Raw genomic sequence first — 24,747 nt, 5'->3', positions numbered from 1 at the left:
TGAAAGGTTTTATAGGGTAGACTTAGAGATGTTTCCAGTTATGGGCAAGACCAGAACTCGGAGCCATAAATATAAGATAGACAGTAATAAGTCCAATAGGGAATTCAAGAGAAACTTCATTACCCAGAGAGTGGTGAGAATGTGTAACTCTCTACCACAAGGAATGGTTAAGGTAAATAGCATAGATTAATTTCAGGGGAAGCTAGATAAACACGAGGTAGAAAGGAATAGAAGGATATACTGATAGGGTGAGATGAAGTAGAGTGGGAAGAGGCTCATGTGGAGCATAAACATCAAGTGGCCAGTTTCAGTGCTATGACTACTTTGTAGTAACCAAACTTATCTTCACTGAAAGGTCTCATTAATTTTATATAATCTTTATGCAATTTGTTAAGAAAGATGAGTCAGTGTCTTGAGGGAATGAACTGGACCGAGAGATAGTGGAAGAGGAAATGGATTTCCATTTATCGTGCAGTCAACCGCTAAAATGAAGAGGGTTCGGTTAAATAATTAAGCGTGGATGAGTCGGCCTGTTGTGTTTACTGTGGTGGTTCACCTATTGCAGTGGTGGATCATATTCCACATGTATTCCTGAACACTTGTTCCACACTTTTTAAATTCTTGAAAGCCTGAACTGCACTCTCTACATTCCTAAAATCCAGTTTTGAGACAAATGTCCTTGATGTCCAAAAGTGGCTTAGTAAGGACTTACTGCTTCGTTGCAAATTAGCATGCAAAAGAAAGGAGTAAATTACCTTAATAGTTATGGTCTCACTAACTGCCGACTAGAGGATTCTACCAGTCATTGCTCCTGATTGACCATACTCACGATGACTCTTCAATTCTTGGCCACTGGTACTCCTGTGATATCACAGTCCTTGGGCCATGGAAATTAATATTTGGATAAAACCTGGTGCTGCTGTGCTACGTTTGTCCCATTCTGCTGTGGGTTTACCTGGTGCCTTATGTGGCTCAGTGTCATATTTTGTCTGGTAATGCTCTTACAGAGCGCCTTGGGACATTCTACTGCATTAAAGGTGCTTTATAAATATACCCCTCCATGGCCTGTCCCTTCCTACTGTTCCTATTCTGAACCTCCTCCAACCTACAATTCTCCCACCAGACCTTCCATCCCCTAACTGTGGATTCTTGTGCGTCTCAATCTGCCTTTGCCCCACCCTTGGCAGCTGTGCTTTCATCTGCCTTGGCCCCAAGTTCTGTAATTTACTCCTGAAACTCCTCTGCCTCTCCTGCTCCCTCCCCTCCTTCAAAAGGAAGAACTTGCATTTAAATAGTGCCTTTCACAATCTCAGGACTTTACAGCCAATGAATTATTTTTGAATAGTTCCTGTTGTAATGTAGGAAACATGGCAGCCAATTTGCAGACAGCAAGGTCCCACAAACAACAATTAAATAAATAGATTATCTGTTTTAGTCAAGTTCATTGAGGGATAAATGTCAGCCAGGGCACTGAGGAGAACTCCCCTGCTCTTCTTTGAAATAGTGCCATGGGATCTTTTATGCCCACCTGAGAGAGCAGACAGGGTCTCAGTTTAACATCTGATCTGAAAGACAGTACCTCCAACAGTGAAGCATTCCCTCGGTACTGGCACCAGAGGGAAACCTAGTGTTACGACCACATGGTGTGACATGGGTGGTTCCCACTGTTCAATTTCCCACCTGACCGCAGCAAGTGTATTTGTATTAGAGCTTAGCCCCTTGGTGATTATTTTTCAGATAAATAATGTTTACAACCACAGTTGGAGGAATGCACTGCATTTCTGTAGTTCCACTACTCCACTGGTCACAACATATATTTAAATGTTCTGCCCAGTTACCGATATAGCCAATTATATACTTCATCTATATTAGTTTCAGAATAAAAATCCACTGTTACAACCAGGTGAGAAAGGTGTCTAAGGGTCCCTCTCAGCCTTCACCTAGTCTTACTGTAACAGGGTTTAATTTTAAACACACCGTGTTTTTAGCTCCCCTTTGGTGAATACTTGTTCACTGCTTTCCAATTATTTTCCCTTTCCAATTATAAGGCAAAGAAACCAGCACAAACAGGCTTTCATAGGTTTAAAGAAGAAAAGTTGAAATTTATTAATCTCAAACTTAAACTCTAATTTGGTTGATGCCTACGGATACACGACACGGCCATGCTAAAGGCCTGCTACCTGACCCGAACCCGACAGGACCTGACGTCATGCGTCGGGTTCGGGTCGGGCCCATCTTCAGGGTCCAGCATTCGGGCTTGGGTCGGGTCGGGCCCCTTTTTTGGGTCCGGTTTTCGGGCTCGGGTCGGGCTGGACACACGGTAAGTGCTCTGCCATTAAGTATTGAAATTTTAAAAACTTACCTGAGCTGGAAGGCCGGGACGTCAACCAGGGAGACTGAGTATGTGCCGTGAGCAAGTGACATCTCTATGACGTCATCACGCACATGCTGCAGCTTCCTGGAGGTTCCGAGTCGGAAGGTAAGTAAAGGGATGGTTGGGTCGAGTCGGGGTTGGGCTCAGGTCGGGTCGGGCGCGGGGCAAAATTGGAGGGACTCGGGATGGGTCGGGGTCGGGCTCGGGCCTGCTGTGGATCGGTCGGGTTCGGGTCGGGTTCTTTTTCCTGACCTGAGCAGGCCTTTAGCCCACGCTAGCGTGCATACGCAATACACACATGCAAGTAGAGACAGGAAAGAGCAGAAGAAATAAAGTGGAAAAGTTTGAGGCAATATCTGAAGAGTTTTTGTTATGGGTCTTCGAGCTCACTGTAGTGTCCTTGATTGTAGGTAGATCTTGCTTTTTGTTGGGGCCCAGTATTCTTCTTAAACCTTGTTTGCTGTAGGAGACTTTACTCTTTTGGGGTTCATGTGTCTCCAGTGGATTCAGAGGCTTGTGAGAAAGAGATGGGAGAAAGCAGACAGGAGAGGCTGTGGCGAGCCAGCCAGGAGAGATCTTCTCAGTCCAGGAGCAAACAGACTTTCTGCCCAAACTGTTTGTACAAATTCAAAAAGCTCAGGTTGTCCAGCGACGAGCTGGTTTATTTATTTAGAGATACAGCACTGAAACAGGCCCTTCGGCCCACCGAGTCTGTGCTGACCATCAACCACCCATTTATACTAATCCTACATTAATTCCATATTCCCTACCACATCCCCACAATTCTCCTACCACCTACCTACACTAGGGGCAATTTACAATGGCCAATTTATCTATCAACCTGCAAGTCTTTGGCTGTGGGAAGAAACTGGAGCACACAGCAGAAACCCACGCGGTCACAGGGAGAACTTGCAAACTCCACACAGGCAGTACCCAGAATCAAACCCGGGTCGCTGGAGCTGTGAGGCTGCGGTGCTAACCACTGCGTCGCTCGTGTCTGTTTGGCCATCTTGGCAGTCAACCTGGAATGTGAGCTCCCCCACCTTCAACGTCTGGCGATCAAAAGTCCATTGTACGTTGAATGTGTCAGGGAATGGCTGCTTTGTCCTTCCAAACACAGTCTGTTAATATGCAAATGTCTTTTCCAGCCACGGCTGATCTGTTTAACAAGTCCTTTCTTCACTCCAGTAACAGTTTAAAATCAATGTTTGTGAGAAAATTAATGTGCCTCATTTTTGGCAAGTGGGGGCCTAGCATGACAGCACCAACCGGATTTCTTTAATAAAGAACAAAATTGTTGATTTATTATAAAACAAGATTTTTGCAATAAAGATGCAAAGCTTATTAACACAGTTTGAAATATTAAAGTATAAATATCTATCCTTCTAAAATAACCTAAGACACAGGCACACGCACACTGCTTAAAGAAAAAAATAAAGAAAAATGAAAAAACTGCCTCTGCAGAGATCAACTTTAAAAAAAAAATACTTTGGCCAAGTTATTGTCAATTCTTGAAGAAAAAGAATAAGATATGTTATGTTTCAGAAGGCCTTTGGTCTGGCGTCCGGGTACACCTAGACAGCTGGGACTGGGATCTTTCTGGAGCAGTTCTGTTCAGGAGACGTTGAGGAAAAGTACTGCAGGCTTTTTGGGAGAATTACTGCAATAGTGGGTTCAGTTATCACACTGAATTCTCAGAAGATTTTCCAAAGTAGGTGGAAAAGAATGAGTTGGGTGGTTCCTCTCTTGGCAGGATATACATCTGAGCATTCAAACAGTCCACGCGCAAATCAGAAAGTCAAAAGTCCCTGACAACCATAAACCTAGACATGTGACTTCTCTCTAAACAACTCCAATAGCCAGCAAGGCTCCTTATGTTTATTTAGCCCTTCATTGTCTCTTCCAGTAAGTGTTTTTTTTAATCCAAAGTGTTTTTCCAGTAAGCTATTAAAGAAAAACCAAATCCAGGCATCTCCTCAGTCTTTCAAATGAACCAATTTTCACAATCTTTTAAACGTGAGTCCTCACAAAATATTAATAATGGAAGTACCTCATGACAATAGACAGTGACAGGTTTTCTTGTAGGTTTTAAAAATAGAAAATCAATTGTTTATTGATCAATATGCTTTGTCCCGAAATTGTTACAGTCGCATCCATTCATGCATTCGCTCGCACACGTGCACACAGGAAGAAACAGAGGAGGGGAAAAGGAAGGTGGCTTTTCATGGGGGGAAAGGTTACGATAAACCTGTTAAATTCTCTTGGAAATCAATTTCTATATGGTTGCAGGTCTGAGATGAGTGTAGATTTTTCTCTTGATTGAAGGTTCAATTGAATGTGGTGGGTTACTTGTAGCTCTCGCTGCTGTATAATGTAGATGTCGGATTCTGCAGCAAGGCATATGCTTTCTGGCTTGGCTGGAATGCAAGCTGTTCAGATGCTGCTTCTTGCTCTCTCTCTATCTCTGGCTGTCTTTTTTAAAGGTAAAACTGTGTCACCTCTCACCTCCTGGTAGTATATGTTCTCATCTCTTCCCCATGGTGATCGCACAATGGCTACTTCCACCTTCCTTGTTTTAGAAGAAGACATTTAATTAGGATGGGGTACAGTTGACACCTCTTAGCTTTGAAGATTTGTTCTTTGTCTTTATCAGACAGTTTGAATACACAAAAGGCCGATCCCTTTTTCTTCAGTGGCCATTTTATACCATTGTTCACTTTTTAAAAATAAAGCTCTTTTTTAAATACAAAGTCAGTTTTTCATAACTCTCCAGAGTTACTCCATGATTGCTGTATCATCGTACTTCCAGTGTGCATGATTCTAGATTTTAGTGCTCTGGAGTGGGCCTTGAGCCCACAGCCTTCTGTATAAGAGGCAAGAGTGCTACCAACTGAGCCATAGCAGACATTGCCTTTATGGTCTTCTTTAAAAACCACTCCTTTCATCAACCTCTTGGTTAGCCCTCCAAATATCTTCCTCTTCGGCTTGAAATTCATTTTTTCCCCTACTGCTTCTGTGAAGGACCTTATGACATTGTTCTATGTAAAGGGAACCACTTTAGGGCAAGTTCATCTTTTTGCATCCCAAATTCAGTGAACTGCTCTTCTATCAAACACAGTTCCCATTTGGCAGTACAGAATCACTGAATTTATCCTTTAAAACTATTTGCATATACCTACAAACTCTTCACCAGGTCCTATCCGTTGATAGGCAACTAGGGATAGCCAACAGGTTTTAAATATTAACAAGACTCGTTTGAACCTTTTGTGAGATTTTGAGAAGGAACCACACAGTAACTTATTCATCCTGCTGCCTTTGCATAACGTTTTAATATGGGTTCATAAACAGTTTGTTTATTGGGTAACTATAAAACCCCCAGTAACATGAGTTCTTCTCTGCAGATGGATATGCCCCCTTTATGTCTTTGACAAACCGTGATTCCATATTCAGTGCTCCAGGCGCTCTGCTTTCTCCAGGCCCACAGCACTATGACATTACTTCAGTGCAGGTAAGATAGAGCTATTGCTAACTCAATGTAGCAGATAAAGATAAGCTTGCCTTATCAGAAGAACAAATAATTCTGAATAATTACACATTAAATCCTGTTGTTAGTACTGCACAAACATTACCCATTTTTCCCTGTACAGTTCCTTTGTACCTATCATTGCAGATTATTAATTATTAAGGTCAATGATTTGATAGGAAACCTCATTATGAATCCAGCCAATTCCCACACTTAATATGACTTGCATAAAAATTTCCAGAGACAGTCTAAAGAAATATGTATTTTTAATGAATTTGACTGATAATGAATCACTACTCCCATGATCACTACTCCAGTAATATTGAAAATCTCTGCCAAAATATTGCTAATGAATATATATATATATATATATATAATACATATAGGGGACATGCAAAGGATAAAAAATTGCACATTTCACTGATAAACTCACATTGCTTGTGAACAATGGAATATTTTTCATGGAAATATTCAAAGGTCCACATTAGACCATTCTGCCAGCTTGTTTTTATAATATTTGTGTTTCTGTTTATTAAAATAAAGTTGGCCATATTCAAGAATCCTGCGGGTGAAAATGGGCATCAGTAGCCAAGTGATTATAGTGCCACACTCACACATTCAAATACCACTTCACTAAGAACATTAGGATGAGTGAGTTCAATAAATTCTGGGAAATTGTGGGCTAGCACGTGGTCAGTGACCTTGAAAGCTTCCAGATTGTCATAAACGCCCAACTGGTTGACATTCATGGAAGGAAACCTGCCAACCTACATGTGACTCCAGTCCACACTACATGGCTGTCTCTTAATGCTCTCAGGGTAACTAGGGATGGCCAATTAATGCTGCTTTGCCAGGGTCACACATGTCTGAAGAACAAATTAAACAAAAAAATGCTAAAGAGTTTAGTAACATTCTCCTTTTAAAACAGTTGATTACTTCTTTATAAACTTTCTAAACAAACATTCTTTACCCAGAGAGTGGTGAAATTGTGGAACTCGCTACCATAGGGAGTAGTTGAGGCAAATAGCATAGATGCATTAAGGGGAAGCTAGATAAATACATGAGGAACAGAGTTAGATGAGGAAGGATGGGAGGACACTCAAGTGGAGCATAAACACCACTATGGACTGGTTGGGCTGAATGGCCTGTTCCTGTGCTGTATATTCAAAGCAATAACAACTTATATAGCACCTTTAATGTAATAAAACATCCCGATGTGCTTCACAGGAGCATTATACAGCAAAATTAGACAATGAGCCACAAAAGGCGATATTAGGGCGGATGGCCAAAAGCTTGGTCAGAGAGGTAGATTTTAAGGAGCGTCTTAAAGGAAAAAAGAGATGGAGTGAGGCCGAGAGATTTAGGGAGGGAATTCCAGATCCTAGGGTCCAAGCAACTGAAGGCATGGCCACCAATGATGAAGCGATTTATACCAAGGATTTCAATGTTTAGAGCCATTCAACGCTGGTTATTTTCATTCCGATAAACAGCATTTATAATTCAAAGAAGGATCCATTTATCTAACTCTGCAATGATATGCAGAAAATATTTTCAGAGCAGTAGACACTTGTGTTTGATTTATTCACATTTGGTCTCCCTAAAAATGTACACCCAAGAACATCAAACAAATCACTGTTTCCAAAAATTACACCAGGCAGTGCAATTCTTGCATTTAGCAATTCATCTTTTTTTAATTTTATAGTTTAATAAGCAGATGAATCAAAACCGATGTTGGTGGCGGTGGCAATAAATGGCTATTAGGTTCCCTCTGTGTAGTCTGAGATCCATTGGATTTTAGTCATCAATATTTGAATGTTTAAACTGTCTTGACAAAAAAGAACCCATCACACATTCTTTAAGATTATCAGTTTTCTTCTGTATTTCACAGTGTGTCATTATAAAATGGTACAGTTTTGATCTTTGTGCATCATCTCCAAAGGATGTCAATTCATTCTACTGATTGATATTTTCCTGCCAAAGTGGTAATACTGTGGAAGCTGGAAATCTAAAATAAAAACAGAAAGTGCTGGAAATATCTTTTGGTCTCAGACCTGAAACGTTAACTCTGTTTCTCTCTCCACAGATGCTGCCAGACCTGCTGAGTATTTCCAGCCACTTTCTGATTTGAATTATTGGTATTTTCTTAAATTAACAGTGCGGCAAAAATTCAGTGCATGCCTTGCCCACGGCTTTTGTAGATAATGTTTGAAGATTTCTTGGAACTCAAAATATGCATTTTCTACAACATTGTTGCCCAAATGGAACTCCTTCCCCAGGCCATTTGCAGCCTGTTGAGGCCCAGAAATTCTCCTACAAAACCCAGGCAACTCAGCTCTATCCCTTTAGAATCATAGAATGATACATCAGAGAAGTAGGCAATTCAATCCATCGTGCCTGTCCCGACTCTTTGAAAGAGCTATTCAGTTAGTCCCACTGCCCTGCTTTTTTCCACATAGCCCTGCAAACTTTTTCTCTACAAGCACTTTGTAAGTTACTATTGATTCTGCTTCCACCGCCAACAGGAAAAATGATCCAACATTGACTAACAAGAGAAGTTAAAGATTGTATTAGATCAAAGGAAGAGAATTAAAAGTTGCCAGAGAAGGTAGTAAGCCTGAATATTGGGAACATTTTAGATTTCAGCAAAGGAGGACCAAGAAACTGATAAAGAAAGGGAAATAGAATATGAAAGTTAACTAGCGAGAAACAAAAAAAATGGACTGTAAAAGCTTCTATAGGTTTGTCAAAAGGAAAGATTAGCAAAGGCAAATGTGGGCCCATTACAGGAAGAGACAGGAGAATTTATAACGGGGAACGAGGAAATGGCAGAGAAACTAAATAAATACTTTGTGTCTATCTTCACAGAGGAAGATACAAAATACCTCTCAGAAATACTAAAGAACCAAGGGACTAGCAAGAATGGGGAACTGTAAGAACTTAGTATTAGTGAAAAAGTAGTACTAGAGAAATTAATGGAACTGAAAGTTGATAAATCACCTGGACCTGATGATCTACATCCCAGTGTGTTGAAAGAGGTGGCAGGAGAGATATTGGATGCATTGGTGATCATCTTCCAAAATTCTACAGATTCTGGAGTGGTTCCTGCAGATTGGGACATAGCAAATATAGCCCCACTGTTTAAGAATGGAGGGAGAGAGAAAACGGGGAACTACAGACCTGTTAGCCTGACATCAGTACTAGGGAAAATAATAGAATCTATTATAAAGGATGTGATTACTGGACATTTAGAAAATAATGGTAGGATTGGGCAAAGTCAACATGGATTTATGAAAGGGAAATCATGTTTGACAAACCTGTTGGAATTTTTTGGGGATGTAACTAGCAGAATAGATAAGGGGGAACCAGTGGATGTGGTGTATTTGCATTTTCAGAAGGTTTTCGATAAGGTACTACACAAGAGGTTAGTAATCAAAACTAGAGCACATGGAACTGGGGGTAATATACTGGTATGGATTGAGAATTGGTTAACGGACAGAAAACACTGAGTAGGAATAAGTGGGTCATTCTCAGGTTGGCAGGCTGTGACTAGTGGGATATCGCAAGGGTCAGTGCTTGGGCCCCAGCTATTCGCAATCTATATCAATGATTTGGATGTGTCGACCAAATGTAATATTTCTAAGTTTGCTGATGACACAAATCTAGATGGGAATGTGAGTTGTGAGGAGGATACAAAGAGGCTTCAAGGGGATTTAGACAGGCTAAGTGAGTAGGCAAGAATATGACAGATGGAATATAATGTGGAAAACAGTGAAGTTATCTATGTTGGTAGGAAAAACAGAAATGCAGAATATTTCTTAAATGGTGAGACATTGGGAAGTATTGATGTCCAAAGAGACCTGGGTGTCCTTGTTCATGAGTCACTGAAAGCCAACATGCAGGTGCAGCAAGCAATTGGAAAGGCAAATCTTATATTGGCCTTTATACAAGAAGATTTGAGTACAAGAGTGACGATGTCTTGCTACAATTGTAGAGTGTCTTGGTGAGACCGCACCTGGAGTACCGTGTACAGTTTTAATTTCCTTACATAAGGAAGGATATACTTGCCACAGAGGGAGTGCAACAAAGGTTCACCAGACTGATTCCTGGGACGGCGGGACTGTCCTATGAGGAGGGATTGAGGAGACTGGGCCTGTATTCTCTAGAGTTTAGAAGAATGAGAGGTGATCTCATTGAAGCATACAAAACTCTTACAGGGCTCGACAGGGTGGATGCAGGAAGGCTATTTCCCCTGGTTGGGGGTGGGGGGCGGGGTGGGGTCTAGAACCAGGGGTCACAGTCTCAGAATAAGAGGTCGGCCATTTAGGACTCAGATAAGAAGGAATTTCTTCACAGAGGGTGGTGAATCTTTGGAATTCTCTACCCCAGAGGGCTGTGGAAGCTCAGTCATGAGTATGTTCAAGACAGAGATTTCTAGATATTAAAGGCATCACAGGATATGGGGATAGTGCAGGAAAATGACATTGAGGTAGAAGATCAGCCATGATCTAGTTGAATGGCAGAGCAGGCTCGAGGGGCTGAATGGACTACTCCTGCTCATATTTCCTATGTTTCTACGTTCAGCCAGTCTGTTCCAAATCACAACAACTCACTGTGTAAAAAGAAATACTCCTCTTGTCCCTTTCTTGCTGGTTGGTCGAGAACCTCCTCATCAATTAGTAGCGACTGTGAGATGCATGCAAATTAATGGGAAGGAGGAGTTGAACTTTGCGGCCTGGGGCATGCAAGGTTGCTTGGGAGTGTCGCCGAGAGGCAAACTGTAAGAAGGGTTGCGTGTGTGTGTAAGTTAGCGGATGGAAAATTGGGCAGGCTCTGCTACGGATGGGGTTTCTTCTTTGCACTCAGGTGACTGTTTGTGCCCAATTGTGGTTTGAGAAAGTCTGCCTGTGTATGTGTGGCGCACTAGGATTCATGGTACACAGCTATGTTAAGCCAAAACCCTCCTGCTTTACAATACCATCTGGAAAGCTATTTTTTAAACCTTTTTCAGTGCTGAAGATTGCAACTTGATCTTAACATACAGAGCCATAATGACATAATGTTAAAAGATTTAAATTATGAGGACAGGTTGAATACATTAGGCTTGCATTCTCTTGAATTTGGAGGATTAAGTTAGGTTTTTAAGAAGGTTAAAGGATTTGATAGGGTTAATAGAGAGAGAGACTGGCCTGGTGAGGAGAGTCCACAACTAGGGGGTATAACCTTAAAATTAGAGTCAGGACTTTCAGGGGTGATGTCAGGAAGCACTTCTTCACACAAAGGGGAGTGAAAATCTGGAACTCTGGCCCCCGAAAAGCTGTTGAGGCTGGGGGGTCAGTTGAAAATGTCAAGACTGAGAGTGATGGATTTTTGTTAGGAGGGCACAAAGGGTTACAGAGCCAAGACGGTTTGTGGAGTTCCTGTACATATCAGCCTTGATCTAACTGAATGATTGAACAGGCTTGAGGGGCTGAATAGCCTCCTCCTGCAATATTCCCACATAAATTTAAGCTGATATCACGGGCCTCATTGCCTACAAACCGTGCACTGCAGCATTTGACCTTGTTAACCTGAGTTAAGTCCTGATGCAAAGCACCAATTGTCTTTGTTGTGAATTTCAGGAACATGTCAAAGGAGGGCAGAGCATGAAGAACAAAGAGGCACGTTTCAAAACGGTTGAATCAGATCTACCAGGACCTGGTTCCTACGATGTGTACCCAATGGACGTTGTTGAGAAACCAAATAAAGCATCTAAGTCGCAGAGCTCAGTGGTGAGATACAGTCTCTTCTATTCAGTTGCTTTGGCTTTGTCTTTTCTAAATCTGAGTCCCGATCCTTATTCAGCAGCCACAGCGGCAACATAATCAGAACTACGTTGATGATGACTCAGTGGTATATTAGCCTAAATCTCAAAATGTAATTGTAGTCATTTATTAAAAACAGCAGAGTATCGACATCACAGTGCCAGTCAATGAGTTGGAGGTCGGGCAGGATTACAGTAGGATTTCCAACACACAGGGTCTATTTTACAGCAGTTTATTTACTCAGCAGTCATTCGAACAGAGTTTCTACGAACTACAGCAAACAAAACTCACACTTACAGCAGTGTGGTCTCCAGGCATGATTGATGGGGGATTTTACAGCAAATCTACATTTATATAACACCTTTCATTACCTAGAATGTCCCAGAGCACTTTACAACCAATGAGGTACTTTTTGAAAGGGCGTCAGCGTTGTAATGTCAGAAATGCAGCAGCCAATTTAAAGCCAGCAAGTTCCCACAAACAGCGATTTGATAGTGAAATAAAAACAAAAAGCCCTGGAAAATACTCAGCAGGTCTGGCAGCATCTGTGGAGAGAGAAGCAGGGTTAACGTTTCAGGTCAGTGACCTTTCATCAGAACTGGCAAAGGTTTTAAGCAAATAAAGTGGGGGTGGGGCAAAAAATAACAAAAGAGAAGGTGTTGATAGGACGGAGGGTCACAGAGAATAACTGACCAGAAGGTCATGGAGCAAAGGCAAAGAGTTTGTTAATGGTGTGGTGAAAGACAAAGCGTTAGTGCAGAGAGGGTGTTAAATGACAGAATAATGAAAACCCTAGCCAAACGCACAAACAGGAAAACAAAACAGTGGGCAGGCACATGGTTAAAAAAAATTGAATGATGAAACAAACTAAAATAAAATGAAATAAAAATAAAAAATATGATGTGATAGTGATGTTGATTGAGAGGTAAATATAGTCCGAGGATACTGGGGTAACTCCTCTGCTCTTCAAGGCAGTGCCAAGGATCTTTTGCATCCACCTGAGACAGGGCCTTTGCATAACGTCTCCTCTGAAGGACAGCATCACAAACAGTGCAGCACTCCCTCAATACTACACTGGAGTGACAGCCTAGATTTTTGTGTTCTGGGCCTGGAGTGGGACTTGAACTCACAACCTTTGACTCAGAGACAAGACTGTTACCAACTGAGAAAAAAAAGTTAGGAAAAAAGAGGGAGGGATCCCGATTTCTGCACAGTTGCAGGCAGATCTGGGATGGTGCTCTATGAGAAATTGGTTGGGGATCTGTACTGCTGGTTCCTCCACCCTGCTTGCAGTTACTTGAGGTGTCAGTTATGGATGAGTGGGTAGCACTCTCATTAGTGAGTCAGCAGGCTGTGGGTTCAGAGACTCGGTAAGTAGACGGAATCCCTAAAGTCAAGCTGATTTGGCACGTGGAGCCACGGCTCAGTGTCCCATCCAGAAGGCAGGAAAGTGTCAGTCTGTTATGAATTCAAATCCTTCCTACATTGTACTAGAGTTTGCTGCAAGATGATGCACCTGATAATGGAAGCTAGTCAACCCTCTGGTAGACTCTGTAATCTAATACAGACCCACATATGACAGAGAATCAGCGATGATTAACCAGCCAGATAGGCTCACTAATGGAAGATAGATCTGTCACTGGAGTTTTCTGCACTTGCCTCTAGTGAAATGGATCAGCTGGTCCTCGCTGAACAAATATTCATTTTTGCCTCTTACCTCTGGACACACCTGGGGTTTTTACCTCTTGCAACTGAACACACGTGGAGCAGAGCCAACCTACAGCAGCAACTTTTTCAGAGCTCTGCTGGCCAGCCTCCACCTTGTACCATCCGTGAATTTGAGCTTATTCAAAATTCTGCTGCCCTCTATTCTAACTTGCACCAAGCCTTGTTCACCCATCACCCATGGGTTCACTCATTCACACTGGCTCCCAATCCTGCAATGCTTTAAAATTCTCATCCTTGTTTTCAAATCTCCATGGCCTCACCCCTCCCTATCTCTGTAACCTCCTCCAGCCCTACAACTCCCTGAGATCTCTGCTGCTCTTCTGATCTTGGGTTCTACAGCATCCTTGATTTTAGTCGCTTTGGGACGTCCTGAGGTAGTGAAAGGTGTTGTATGAATGCAATTCTTTCCTTTTCTCTTTAACTTGTCTATTATATCAACACTGACAGGATCACCTAACCCAATGCATGTCTTCATCCCTGTACTGCACCAAACACACTTCCTCCAAACAGCACTTTGACAGTATTTGAGAAATGGAGCAAGAGGTGAGCGTTACATTTACCAAAGTTACTATTTAGGAGGCCTCCAACCACACAGGCACTGCTTGGGTTTGTGTCAATGGTAATTTCTAAGTCTTAGACAAATATGAGTTAAACAAATTAGGAAATTATGCTTTTGAAGCAACATTTAATAATTTCCTCATCTTTCTTTGCAGACAGTCTCAAGCTCTGCAGCCAGTGCCCCATCAATCCCTTCATCGAGTCAGTCCTATGGCTATGAGGAATCTGAAGATGGAGCTCTCTCCAGGCATTTGCCACCTTCCAGAGATGGGACACTCGGTCCCGCGTATTACAATCCACAATATGTAAGTGACAACAACAAAACGCTTTTCATTCAGTTGTTATGGAATTGGTTACATGCAATTGGACCTCCCACACAGTGGCTGACAGTTAGTTGGAGGCTCTGTTGTTTTAGACATTGGACCTGTTGACCCTAACCACAACAGTGCATCCAGCCCAGTAAAGTCAGAGCTATTGTTCCTCCATGCTTCGTGATTGCTGTCTTCCCCTCCCCCACCCTCTCCACAGTTCAAAAGGGTCTCTGTCTTCCCTCCACCTCAACACACCCCCGAACAGACACCCAACCAGCTCCCATCCACCAGCACCCTCCTCTGCCTGGCTGAACTTGTTGGCATATTGAACAATTTCTCCTTTGACTCCTCTCACTTGCTCCAAATAAAAGATGTTGCTGTGGGAACCCGTACGTGTCCTAACTATGCCTGCCTTTTCCTGGGCTATGTGGAATATTCTTTGTTCCATTCCACTTGTGTCCCCTTACCTCATCTCTTTTACCAGTACAGAGATAAAACTTTCCAGTTCGGGATGAGAGCAGGAAATGGCACTGATATCTGCAGTATTTTACTATTGTATTTGTGAGATTTTCGCTGTGTTAGTTCAGCTCCAGTTTCCTTGTCAGCTATATGACTGACATCTGCCTTCAGTATTGTGAAAAGACCTACACAGGGCCACAAGACCTCTAGGTTGCATGACGTCCACCGTTACTCATCACCAACTTCTTAATCTACAATGACAACAAGCATTAATACAGCACCTTTACCATACTAAAGACATCCCAAAGTGCTTCACAGGAGTGTTCGAAAACAAAATCTAACACTGAGCCAAAAAACTGAGATATTAGGGCATGTGACCAAAAGCTTGGTTAGAGACAGGTTTTAAGAAACATTGTAAATGAGGAGAGAGAAGTGGAGAGCTTTAAGAAGGGAATTTCAGAGCTTGGGACATAGATAGCTGAATGCTCACTAGATCTATTCTTTGCATGTGCTAAACCGAAACTTATTGCTGGGCCTCAGAGGATAGCTTAAAGGCAAAGTGCCAGTTCTTGTCTTGCCACTATTCTCCAAGATCTTTCCTATTATCCCCTCTTATTGCAGCTTTTAGACATTCAACATGGAAACCATCTATCCCTCATGTCTTCCATCAGTTCAGCAATCCAACTTGGAGGCTACCAGCATTTCAAGGAGAACATTGTAAAGAATGTCATTTCATATTTCTAAGTTTGTATGTATTCATAGAATCATAGAATGATGCAGCACAGGAGGAGGCCATTTGGCCCATCTTTCCTGTGCCGGCTCTTTGACAGAGCTATCCAGTTAGTCCTAATCCCCAGCCCTTTTCCCATGGCCCTGCAAATGTTACCCTTTCAAGACTATTCAGCAAAGTGTAGTGCTGGACACAAACTGTTGTTCCATTCCAGATACCCAGGTGGTGAAGGATAGAACTGGAGCGTAATCTTTACACACTTTACAAGCTTTTATTTACTGAGACACACATTACAAACATGCACCTCCAAACCCAACAACCACAGTTTCAGTCTGCTGCTATATATATGAGCCCAAGTGAATCTACAGTTAATGCCCACCACCTGAATATAAATAAACGCTCAGTTATCATACAATTAACAACCATTGTTCTCTAGTTAATTTTGCACCCCCCCCACCCCCACCCCCAGGCCTATTCCCCAGTATCTCTTCTTTTTTTCAATTCCCATTTGCAACTATATTTTTTGCTCTGCAGACCAACCCAAAATCTGAGTAGCCCACTGTGCATGACCCAACTCCGCCACTGTAATCCTCCTGAATACTCTGAATGTATTACTTCATCCAGCCACCAACTAGTCACTGTCTTTTAGTTCTATGCCTCAATTAGAAAATACACCAAAACTTCTCAATGCTTATCTTGCCAATACTCAGAACTCTTGCAACTTACCTCTCAGATGCACGTACTTTCTCCTACACCATGTTCTAATCCTTACAAACCAAATAACCTGTTCCCATATACCACATCACCTCATCTACAGCAATGAACATACATCAGATTAACTTCCTACTAAAAGTCTACAGCCTAAAAATTTCTTAGAGCCCAATATGGCGTCATGCACTCAGTCCACACCAGAAGTACTTTGCACAACATATCGGTCAGGGTGCCCTGTATTGGTTTAGATTGCATGCCTGGAATTGGTGTTAGGATCATTGATTATGCAAATCAGGGGCACAACGTCTGTTTCAGGCTCCTTTGTGAAGTTGGATTGCAACTGCCCAGGGCTCTAAAGGATGTGATCTGGGGATTGAGCACCATAGCTGTTGTGGTCAGTTTTGGACTTGTGAAAGGGCTAGCCTCTTTAAAACGTTGTCTCCTAAAGAACCTTTATTGACAAGATTTTCAAACAATATTGGTTTACTGGTGTCATGCTCAGAATTCTTTATCTTAGTATATTTTACCAGTGTCTGCTGATTCACTGGGTTATGGAATTGACAGTGAATGTGTGAAATATTTTATACATCTTGAACTTGTAGCATGGCAACAGAACGATAGAATGATGTAAAACACAATCTTTCAAGCAACATATTTGTTTGTGAGACTCGAGCTGTAAATTTACAAAAAATTGGAGAGCTGTAGATCCAATTGTAGTTAACAGAATATTCTGTGTAGAAATATTGAGTTGTCACTTTCTAGCCTGTAAAGACAATTTGTTAAGTGGAGTTGCTAACGGGATTGATGTCATATGTTCAGTCTGATTTGGCTGTAAAGGAAGGATAATTTGCATTTCTATAGCACCTTTCAAGATCTCAGGACGTCCCAAAGTGCTTTACAGCCAATGAAGTACTTTTGAAGTGAAGTCACTGTTGTAGGAAACACAGCAGCCAATTTGCAGGCAGCAAGCTCCCACAAACAGCAATGTGATAATGACCAGATAATCTGTTTTTAATGATGTTGATTAAGGAATAAATATTGGACCCAGCACACTGGGGAGAACTCCCCTGCTCTTCCATAAGATAGTGGCCGGGGAGATCTTTTATGTCCCCTGAGATGGCAGACAGGGCCTCAGTTTAATGTTGCATCTGAAAGATGGCACGTCCGATGGTGCAACACTCCTTGTGAGTGACAGCCTGGATTTTGTGCTCAGGTCTCTGGCTTGGGGCTTGAACCCACAACCTTCTGAGTCAGAGGGTCGAGAATACAGTTGGCAGCTTTCAGTTTATTGAAGACAGCTGCTTACGCGAGATGTTGACATTAGAAAAAAGACATTGGGACGCCCGGGAAATGTTGCAGCGTGCATGGCATCTGGAAAAAGTGAGCATTCATTTTGCCTTGGACTGTTCCGTCACTCACAGAACTGCCTTGACAGAACAAATTTTGAAAATTGAAGGGAAAGGATAAAGGCAGTTCGATCTGAAGTGGCCCCAGAGTGGCATTACAGTCTGAAGAATTCGATTTATAAAGGATTTTATTTTATTTAGCTCATCTTTGAGATAATAGATTAAACTGCATTGAAGAGGATTAGGCTGTACATCATGGATTCTAAGAGGATGAAGTTGCTCTTGTGAGTAATGTATACTGTGATGCCATTTCGGAAATTGGGAACTTGGCCACTGGGGCAGAAAGGCTGGAAGAATATGAACCATGCAGTGAAAATAAAGGTCAGGTGGATGTAAAAGATCCTGTGGCACCTTGTTGAAGAGGAGAAGGGGAGTTCTCCCGCAATGTTCTAGATCAATATTTATCCCGCAAACAACATCCTTTTTTTGAAAAAAAACCAAATTACATCACACTGCTGTTTGTGGGATCTCGCTTTGCACAAATTGACTGCCACGTTTCCTATATTACAACAGCGACTGCATTTCAAAAAGTGCCCTATTTGCTGTTTTAGTGATGTTGGTTTAGTGGTCAATATTGACCCCTGCTTTTCTTCGGAATAATGCTGTGGGCAGACGGAGGCCTCAATTTGCTGCCGCATTGGGAAGAGGGAACCTCTGACAGTGCAGCACTCACTCAGCACGGCAGTGGGAGTGTCAGTCCAGATCTGTGCGCTCAACTCTCTGGAGTGTGACTTGAACACACAAGCTTCTGACTCAAGAGTGTGACCCACTGAGCTCCTGGTGTTTGGAACACTTCACATGGGGTCACAGCATCCTAAACTCAACTCAGCACCGATGTTTCTAAACCAGTCCACTCCCTGGGCTCGGACTCAAGAAAAAAAAGTTTTCCTCGAATGGTGGAAACTACAGCACATGAGGAGGACATTCGGCCCACAATATCTGTGCCCATTCTGGCTCTCACTCTCCTGTATCACAATTAGCCCTCCCAGATCCTTTCTTGTTCCCCCTTTTCAAATACTTATCCCATTCCCTTTTAAGTGTTGTTCTAGTCTCTACCACAACAGCCACTTGTGGCAAAGGATCCTATTGTATAATACCCCTCAGTTCAAGAACTTTCAATCTCCCTTTACCCTTGGTAGGATCCCTCAGTCTTGGTCCCCTTATTCCCATTCACCCACCAGCGGAAACAGTCTTTTCACTGTTTATCCACAGGAAAGTCCCTGTGCTTCATTTGCCCCTTTACTGGCTGCTCCTCTCTCAGCATACCACTGGAATCTGGGTTTTTTACTATAAGTTGCTAAGTTTCTTGAGGGCGAATTGTCTCCTGTATTTGGAAGTCAGTTGAGGACATGATCAGCTTTAACAACTATTGTGCATCCTCCTTGCTTGGTTGAATAGCCTGCTTTTGAGGCTGACACCTGAATAAAGACCACTTTGGTGAAATATAGGGGAGAGTGACAGAGGCTTATGGGATTGTATCCCAGAAAGTTCAGGAGGGAAGAGAATAGAATCATAGAATGGTTACAGCACAGAAGGAGGCTATTCAGCCTGTCGAGTCTGTGCCAGTCTAGTCTAGTCTAGCTAGTCCCACTCCTCCACCCTTTCCCTGTAGCCCTGCAAATTTACTCTCTTCAGATAATTAGCCAAGTCCCTTTGGAAAGCCACGATTGACTCTGCCTCCACCACCCTCTCAGGAAGTGCATTCCAGATCCTAACCACATCTGTGTTAAAAACGTCTTCCTCATGTTGCCTTTGGTTCTTTTGCCAATCACCTTAAATCGGTGTCCGCTGGTTCTTGATCCTTCTGCTAACGGGAAGTTTTTCTCTATCTACTCTGTCTAGCCCCCTCATGATTTTGAATACTACTATCAAATCTCCTCTCAACCTTCTCTAAGGATATCAACCCCAGCTTCTTCAATCTATCCACGTAACTGAAGTTCCTCATCCCTCGAACTATTCTCGTGAATCTTTTCTGCGTTCTCCCTAAAGCCTTCACATCCTTCCTAAAGTGTGGTGCCCAGAATTGGACACAATACTCCAGTTGAGGCAGAACCAGTCGTTTATAAAGGTTCACAATAACTTCCTTGCTTTTGTATTCTATGCCTCTATTTATGAAGAATAAAATTGGGCGACAAGAATGGTGCATTCTAAATACAGTAGGTGGCAGTAGAGATATTTAGAGTAAAATAGTGTGGCATTCTGTGTGCTGAATGATGGCAATATAGGATTTAGATTAGATATCAAGCTATGCCCAGTTTTCCGTAAAGCAAGTTAAGGCAGCGGTAACTAATATTGATTGCCTACTGTAAGCAGCCTGAATCCAAATACATAGGAGCCCTCATTACCTCTGTGTGTATTTTTCAGCACAAGTTTTTCCTGTTAAGAAATAACCTGCGCATTTATATAGCACCCTTCACAACCTCAGCCATGAAGTAGTTTTTTGAAGTGTAATTACTGTGATAATATAGGAAACAGGGCAGCCAATTTGCACATAGCAAGATCCCACAAATGGAAATGTGATGAATGACTAGGTAATCTGTTTTTTTAAGTGATCATGGTCGAGGGATCAATATTGATTGGGAAAATGCAGAGAACTGCTCTACTTCTCTCTGAATTGCACTATGGGATCTTTTATATCTACTGGAGAGGCCACACAGGGCCTTGGTTTAATACCTCTCCGAAAGGCAGCACTTCCAACAGCGCAGCACTCCCTCAGCACTGCACTGGGAGTGTTTGTTTAGAGCACACATTCAAGTCTCTGGAGTGGAACTTGAAACTAGAACCTGCTGACTCAAAGGCAAGAGTGCTTCCCAATGTACCAGTGTTGGAAAATATCTCTTCTTCTGCAAAGCTATGTGAGGAAAAACATTGTAGGACAGAAAATGCTGGAAACATTCAGCAGGTCTGGCAGCATCTATGGAGGGAGAAACAGAGTTAACGTTTCAGGTCCGTGACCTTTCATTAGTTCTGATAGAGGAACATCAACCCGAAACGTTAACTCTGTTTCTCCCTCCATAGGTGCTGCCAGACCTGTTGAGTGTTTTCAGCATTTTCTGTTTTTATTTCAGATTTCCAGCATCCGCAGTATTTTGCTTTTGTTACATGGTAGGACGTCTCTTGTAGGTTTGTACTCCGTGAACCCCAGCCTTAAATTCAGACTTGGAGGTCATGAGGACACAGTGGGAGATTTCTGTCCAAATGGCTAAATTTCCGATATGCATACACTTGACAGCAGAAGCTTAGAATGTGAATAAGCAAAACTGGTTTTATATGAGCAGTAATTAGTGCTGGAAAGGTTAATTTAAATCAAGGTGTTTAATAGGTGGCTCATTCTCAACTGCCAGCTACCTGACCCACCCACCTCCCCACTGAAAGTTAAAATGTACCCCAGCTCCCATGAATGTAATGTGAAACTTAGTCCTTTAGCCTCAACGACTCCATGTGGTAACGAGTTCCACATTCTCATCACTCTCTGGGTAAAGAATCTTCTTTTCGTATTTTATAGAATCATTCAAAGAGTAGCACAGCACAAAAAGCACTATTCGGCCCACTTTGTCAGTGCTGGCTCTTTTGAAGAGCCATCCAGTTAGTCCCACTCCCCTGCTTTTTCCCAATATTCCTACAATTTACTTCTCCTTAATGAAGATAGCCAATTTTTTTAGTGACTAGCTAACATTTATGGCCCCTAGTTTTGGATTCTGTATGTGTGGAAACATCACCTCTACCCCTATCCCTACCCCTACCCCATCAAACTCCTTCATAATTTTAAAGACCTGTATCTGGTGATCTTTCAGTCTGGGCGAAGAGTCCCCAGCCTGTTCAATCGTTCCTGATCGTCGTACCTTCTCAGTTCGGCTATCGCTCTTGAAAATCCTTTTTGTACCTTCTCCAATGTCTCTATGTCTTTTTTGTAATATGGAGAGCAGAACTTTGCACAATACTCCAACAGCAGACTAACTTGTATGGGACGGCCGCAGTACTTAAATGGACTGCAATGACTAGCTGCCCCTTGTATCTTAGTGATTTAATAAATATGGAATCAGAGAAGATTTTCTCTGTGGGCATGTGTAGCAAAATTATTGAAGTAAACAGGCTCACAAGAAGCATTGATAACATGGTCATGTTGGAAACTTGTGAGGTTAGAAAAACTGGCATTGCATTACCCAGAGAGTGGTGAGAATTTGGAACTCGCTACCAGAAGGTGCATTCAAGAGTACACTAGATAAACACATGTGAGAGAAAGAAATAGAAGGATATGCTGATCGGGTGAGATGAAGAGGAGTGGGAGGAGGCTTGTGTGGAGCATCAACACCAGCATCAACCAGCTGGGCTGAATGGCCTGTTTCTGTGCTGCAGGTTCAATGTAATTGTAATAGAAATAGGCCATTCGGCCCAATAGGTGGATGATGGTGTTCATGCTCTACACGAACCTCCTCCTAGCTTATTTCAAATCACGTTCAATTTTAAGTGAAACCAGAGAATTTAATTTGACTGAATCAAACAGGGCTGCAAATTAAATTCCCCCCAAAGAATTGCCTGCAATATATGAATTAAATTTTAATAGATAATAATGCTCCGTGACAACGCTAATGTATTGAAGTGAGAGAGATTGATTTTGGATCATTTTAAAATGGACCCAGTAGACAATCACAGTCCATTGCCCATCTCTAATGCTTTTTGCACTGGTCTTTATTGTATCAGGAATCTGGTACAACTCCAGGAATGTTGTGTTTGTGATGTACTTCTAATTAAGTGAACGATACTTCGTGAATTTTTTAATATAATAAAAGCATATGGTTATTATCGCTTCCAATTAAGATGATTACATTTTTTTCATCTGTGACAGGGACGGTTTCCCAAGCTTGGTCTGCCTGCAGGGACTTATGGGAATAAAAAATATATACTGCACAGATGGAGGCCATTCAGCCCATCATTTCTGTGCCAGCTCTTTGAAAGAGCTATTCAATTAGTCCCACTCCCCTGCTCTTTCCTCATTATCCTGCAAATATTTCCACTTCAGATATTTATCCAATCTGGTTTTGAAAGTTATTATTGAATATGTATTCAGTATATTCCGGATCACAACAACTCACTGGAGAAAAAAATGTTACCGTTTGTCGCCTCTGGTCTTTTGCGAATCACCTCAAATTTGTCCTCTGGTTACTGACCCATCTGCCAATGGAAACAGTTTCTCCTTATTTGCTCTATCAAAACCATTCAAGATTTTGAACACACCTATCAAATCCCCTCTTAACTTTCACTGCCCTAAGGAGAGCAACCCCGGCTTCTCCAGTCTCTCCTTTATAGAATTTATTTAATTTTTGTGTCAAAGAACAAAGAAAAGTACAGCACAGGAACAGGCCATTCGGCCCTCCAAGACTGCGCCGATCATGATGCCTGTCTAAACTAAAAACCTTCTGCACTTCCGGGGTCCGTATCCCTCTATTCCCATCCTATTCATGTATTTGTCAAGATGTCTCTTAAACGTCGCTATCGTTCCTGCTTCCACCACCTCCCCTGGCAGCAAGTTCCAGGCACTCACCACCCTCTGTGTAAAGAACTTGCCTCGCACATCCCCTCTAAACTTTGCCCCTTGCACTTTAAACCTATGTCCCCTAGTAACTGACTCTTCCACCCTGAGAAAAAGCTTCTGACTATCCGCTCTGTCCATACTCATAACTTTGTAAACCTCTATCATGTCGCCCCTCCACCTCCGCCGTTCCAGTGAAAACAATCCGAGTTTATCCAACCTCTCCTCATAGCTAATGCCCTTCAGACCAGGCAACATCCTGGTAAACCTCTTCTGTACCCTCTCCAAAGCCTCCACGTCCTTCTGGTACTGTGGCGACCAGAATTGCACGCAATATTCTAAGTGTGGCCTAACTAAAGTTCTGTACAGCAGAGGAGCCCCATGCAATATTTGTCCACAGGATTGCAGCAAGCTATTAGCTGGCTGCCTACATTAAGGCCACCAGGCAGCTCAGGGATACTGGCGAACTCTGCTCCAATAACGTTGGCTAAAGTTTTCATAGACTTCTACCTTCAAACTAGCATTAAAACCAGCATTCAGCTAATGCCATTTTTCAGATCTTTTTCTTTTAACAATATGAAATAGTGCCATTAATTGTATAATCCAGCCGGTGTGGGGATTCGTTTAAAATGAGAAGCAATGAGAAAAGGAACTTTTTCAGTACTTTCTCTTTTTTTGCCTTTGTTCATATTTGGCGACAATCCAGTCATGGTCTTCCTAATCACTAAATATCTAACCACTAAAATAACCAGTTACCCAACTCACACATTACCTCTGTGCTTGTCGGCCTGCACTGGCTCCTGGCCCAGCAATGCCTCGATTTTAAAATTCTCATCCTTGTTTTCAAATCCCTCCATTTCATTGCTGTTTTTGGGAGCTTGTGTTCAAATTGGCTCCCAAGTTTCCTACATTATAATAAAAGCAAAATACTGCGGATGGCTGGAAATCTGAAATAAAAATAAGAAATGCTGGAAATACTCAGCGTTAACTCTGCTTCTCTCTCCACAGATGCTGCCAGACCTGCTGAGTATTTCCAGCATTTCTTGTTTTTATTTCTACATTATAACAATGACAACACTTCAAAAGTAATTCATTGCCTGTGAAGGGCTTTGGGGGGTGTCCTGAGGTTGTGAAAGGTGCTACGTAAATGCAAGTTCTTTTATTCCACGGCATTGCCCCTCCCCATCTCTGTGACCTCCTCCAGCCCTACAACCATCCAAGAACTCTGTGCTGCTCCAATTCTGGCCTTTTACGCATCCCGATTTACAAAGCTCCACCATTAGCAGCAGTGCATTCAGTTGCCTGGGCCCTGAGCTTTCGAATTCCCTCCCTAAAACTCTCCACCTCTCTTCCCACTGTTAATTGTATATTAATTGGGTGTTTAATTGTATTCAAGTGGTGGGCATTTAGTGAGGATTCGCCTGTTCTCATATACATAGGAGCAGATTGAAACTGGGGTTGTTGGATTGGAGGTGGATGATATGTAATGTGTGTCTCTGCAAATAAAAGCATATAAGTGTATAAAGACTAGACTCCAGTTCTATCCTTCACCACCTGGTTACCTGAGTTGTAATTTCCTCCTTTAAGGCACTCCTTAAAACCCAACTCTTTATCTG

General features: G+C 42.2%; 1 protein-coding gene across 2 annotated transcripts in view; it reads left to right on the top strand.

The window, feature by feature from the left end:
- The window catches only part of stpg2 (sperm-tail PG-rich repeat containing 2), a 343,238-nt gene that overhangs the window by 8,106 nt on the left and 310,385 nt on the right, over window positions 1–24,747 (top strand). For both annotated transcript variants that reach the window (XM_068046189.1, XM_068046199.1), the window contains exons 3-5: window positions 5,776–5,882; window positions 11,516–11,665; window positions 14,140–14,289. In XM_068046189.1, coding sequence (XP_067902290.1) covers window positions 5,776–5,882; window positions 11,516–11,665; window positions 14,140–14,289 — 407 coding nt within the window. The remainder of the gene's footprint in view (window positions 1–5,775; window positions 5,883–11,515; window positions 11,666–14,139; window positions 14,290–24,747) is intronic.

Source organism: Heterodontus francisci, chromosome 1 (genome assembly GCF_036365525.1).
Source record: "Heterodontus francisci isolate sHetFra1 chromosome 1, sHetFra1.hap1, whole genome shotgun sequence".
NCBI classification, from domain to species: domain Eukaryota; kingdom Metazoa; phylum Chordata; class Chondrichthyes; order Heterodontiformes; family Heterodontidae; genus Heterodontus; species Heterodontus francisci.
The sequence above is the reverse complement of the archived record's forward strand: the minus strand, read 5'-3'. Positions and strand labels throughout refer to the sequence as shown.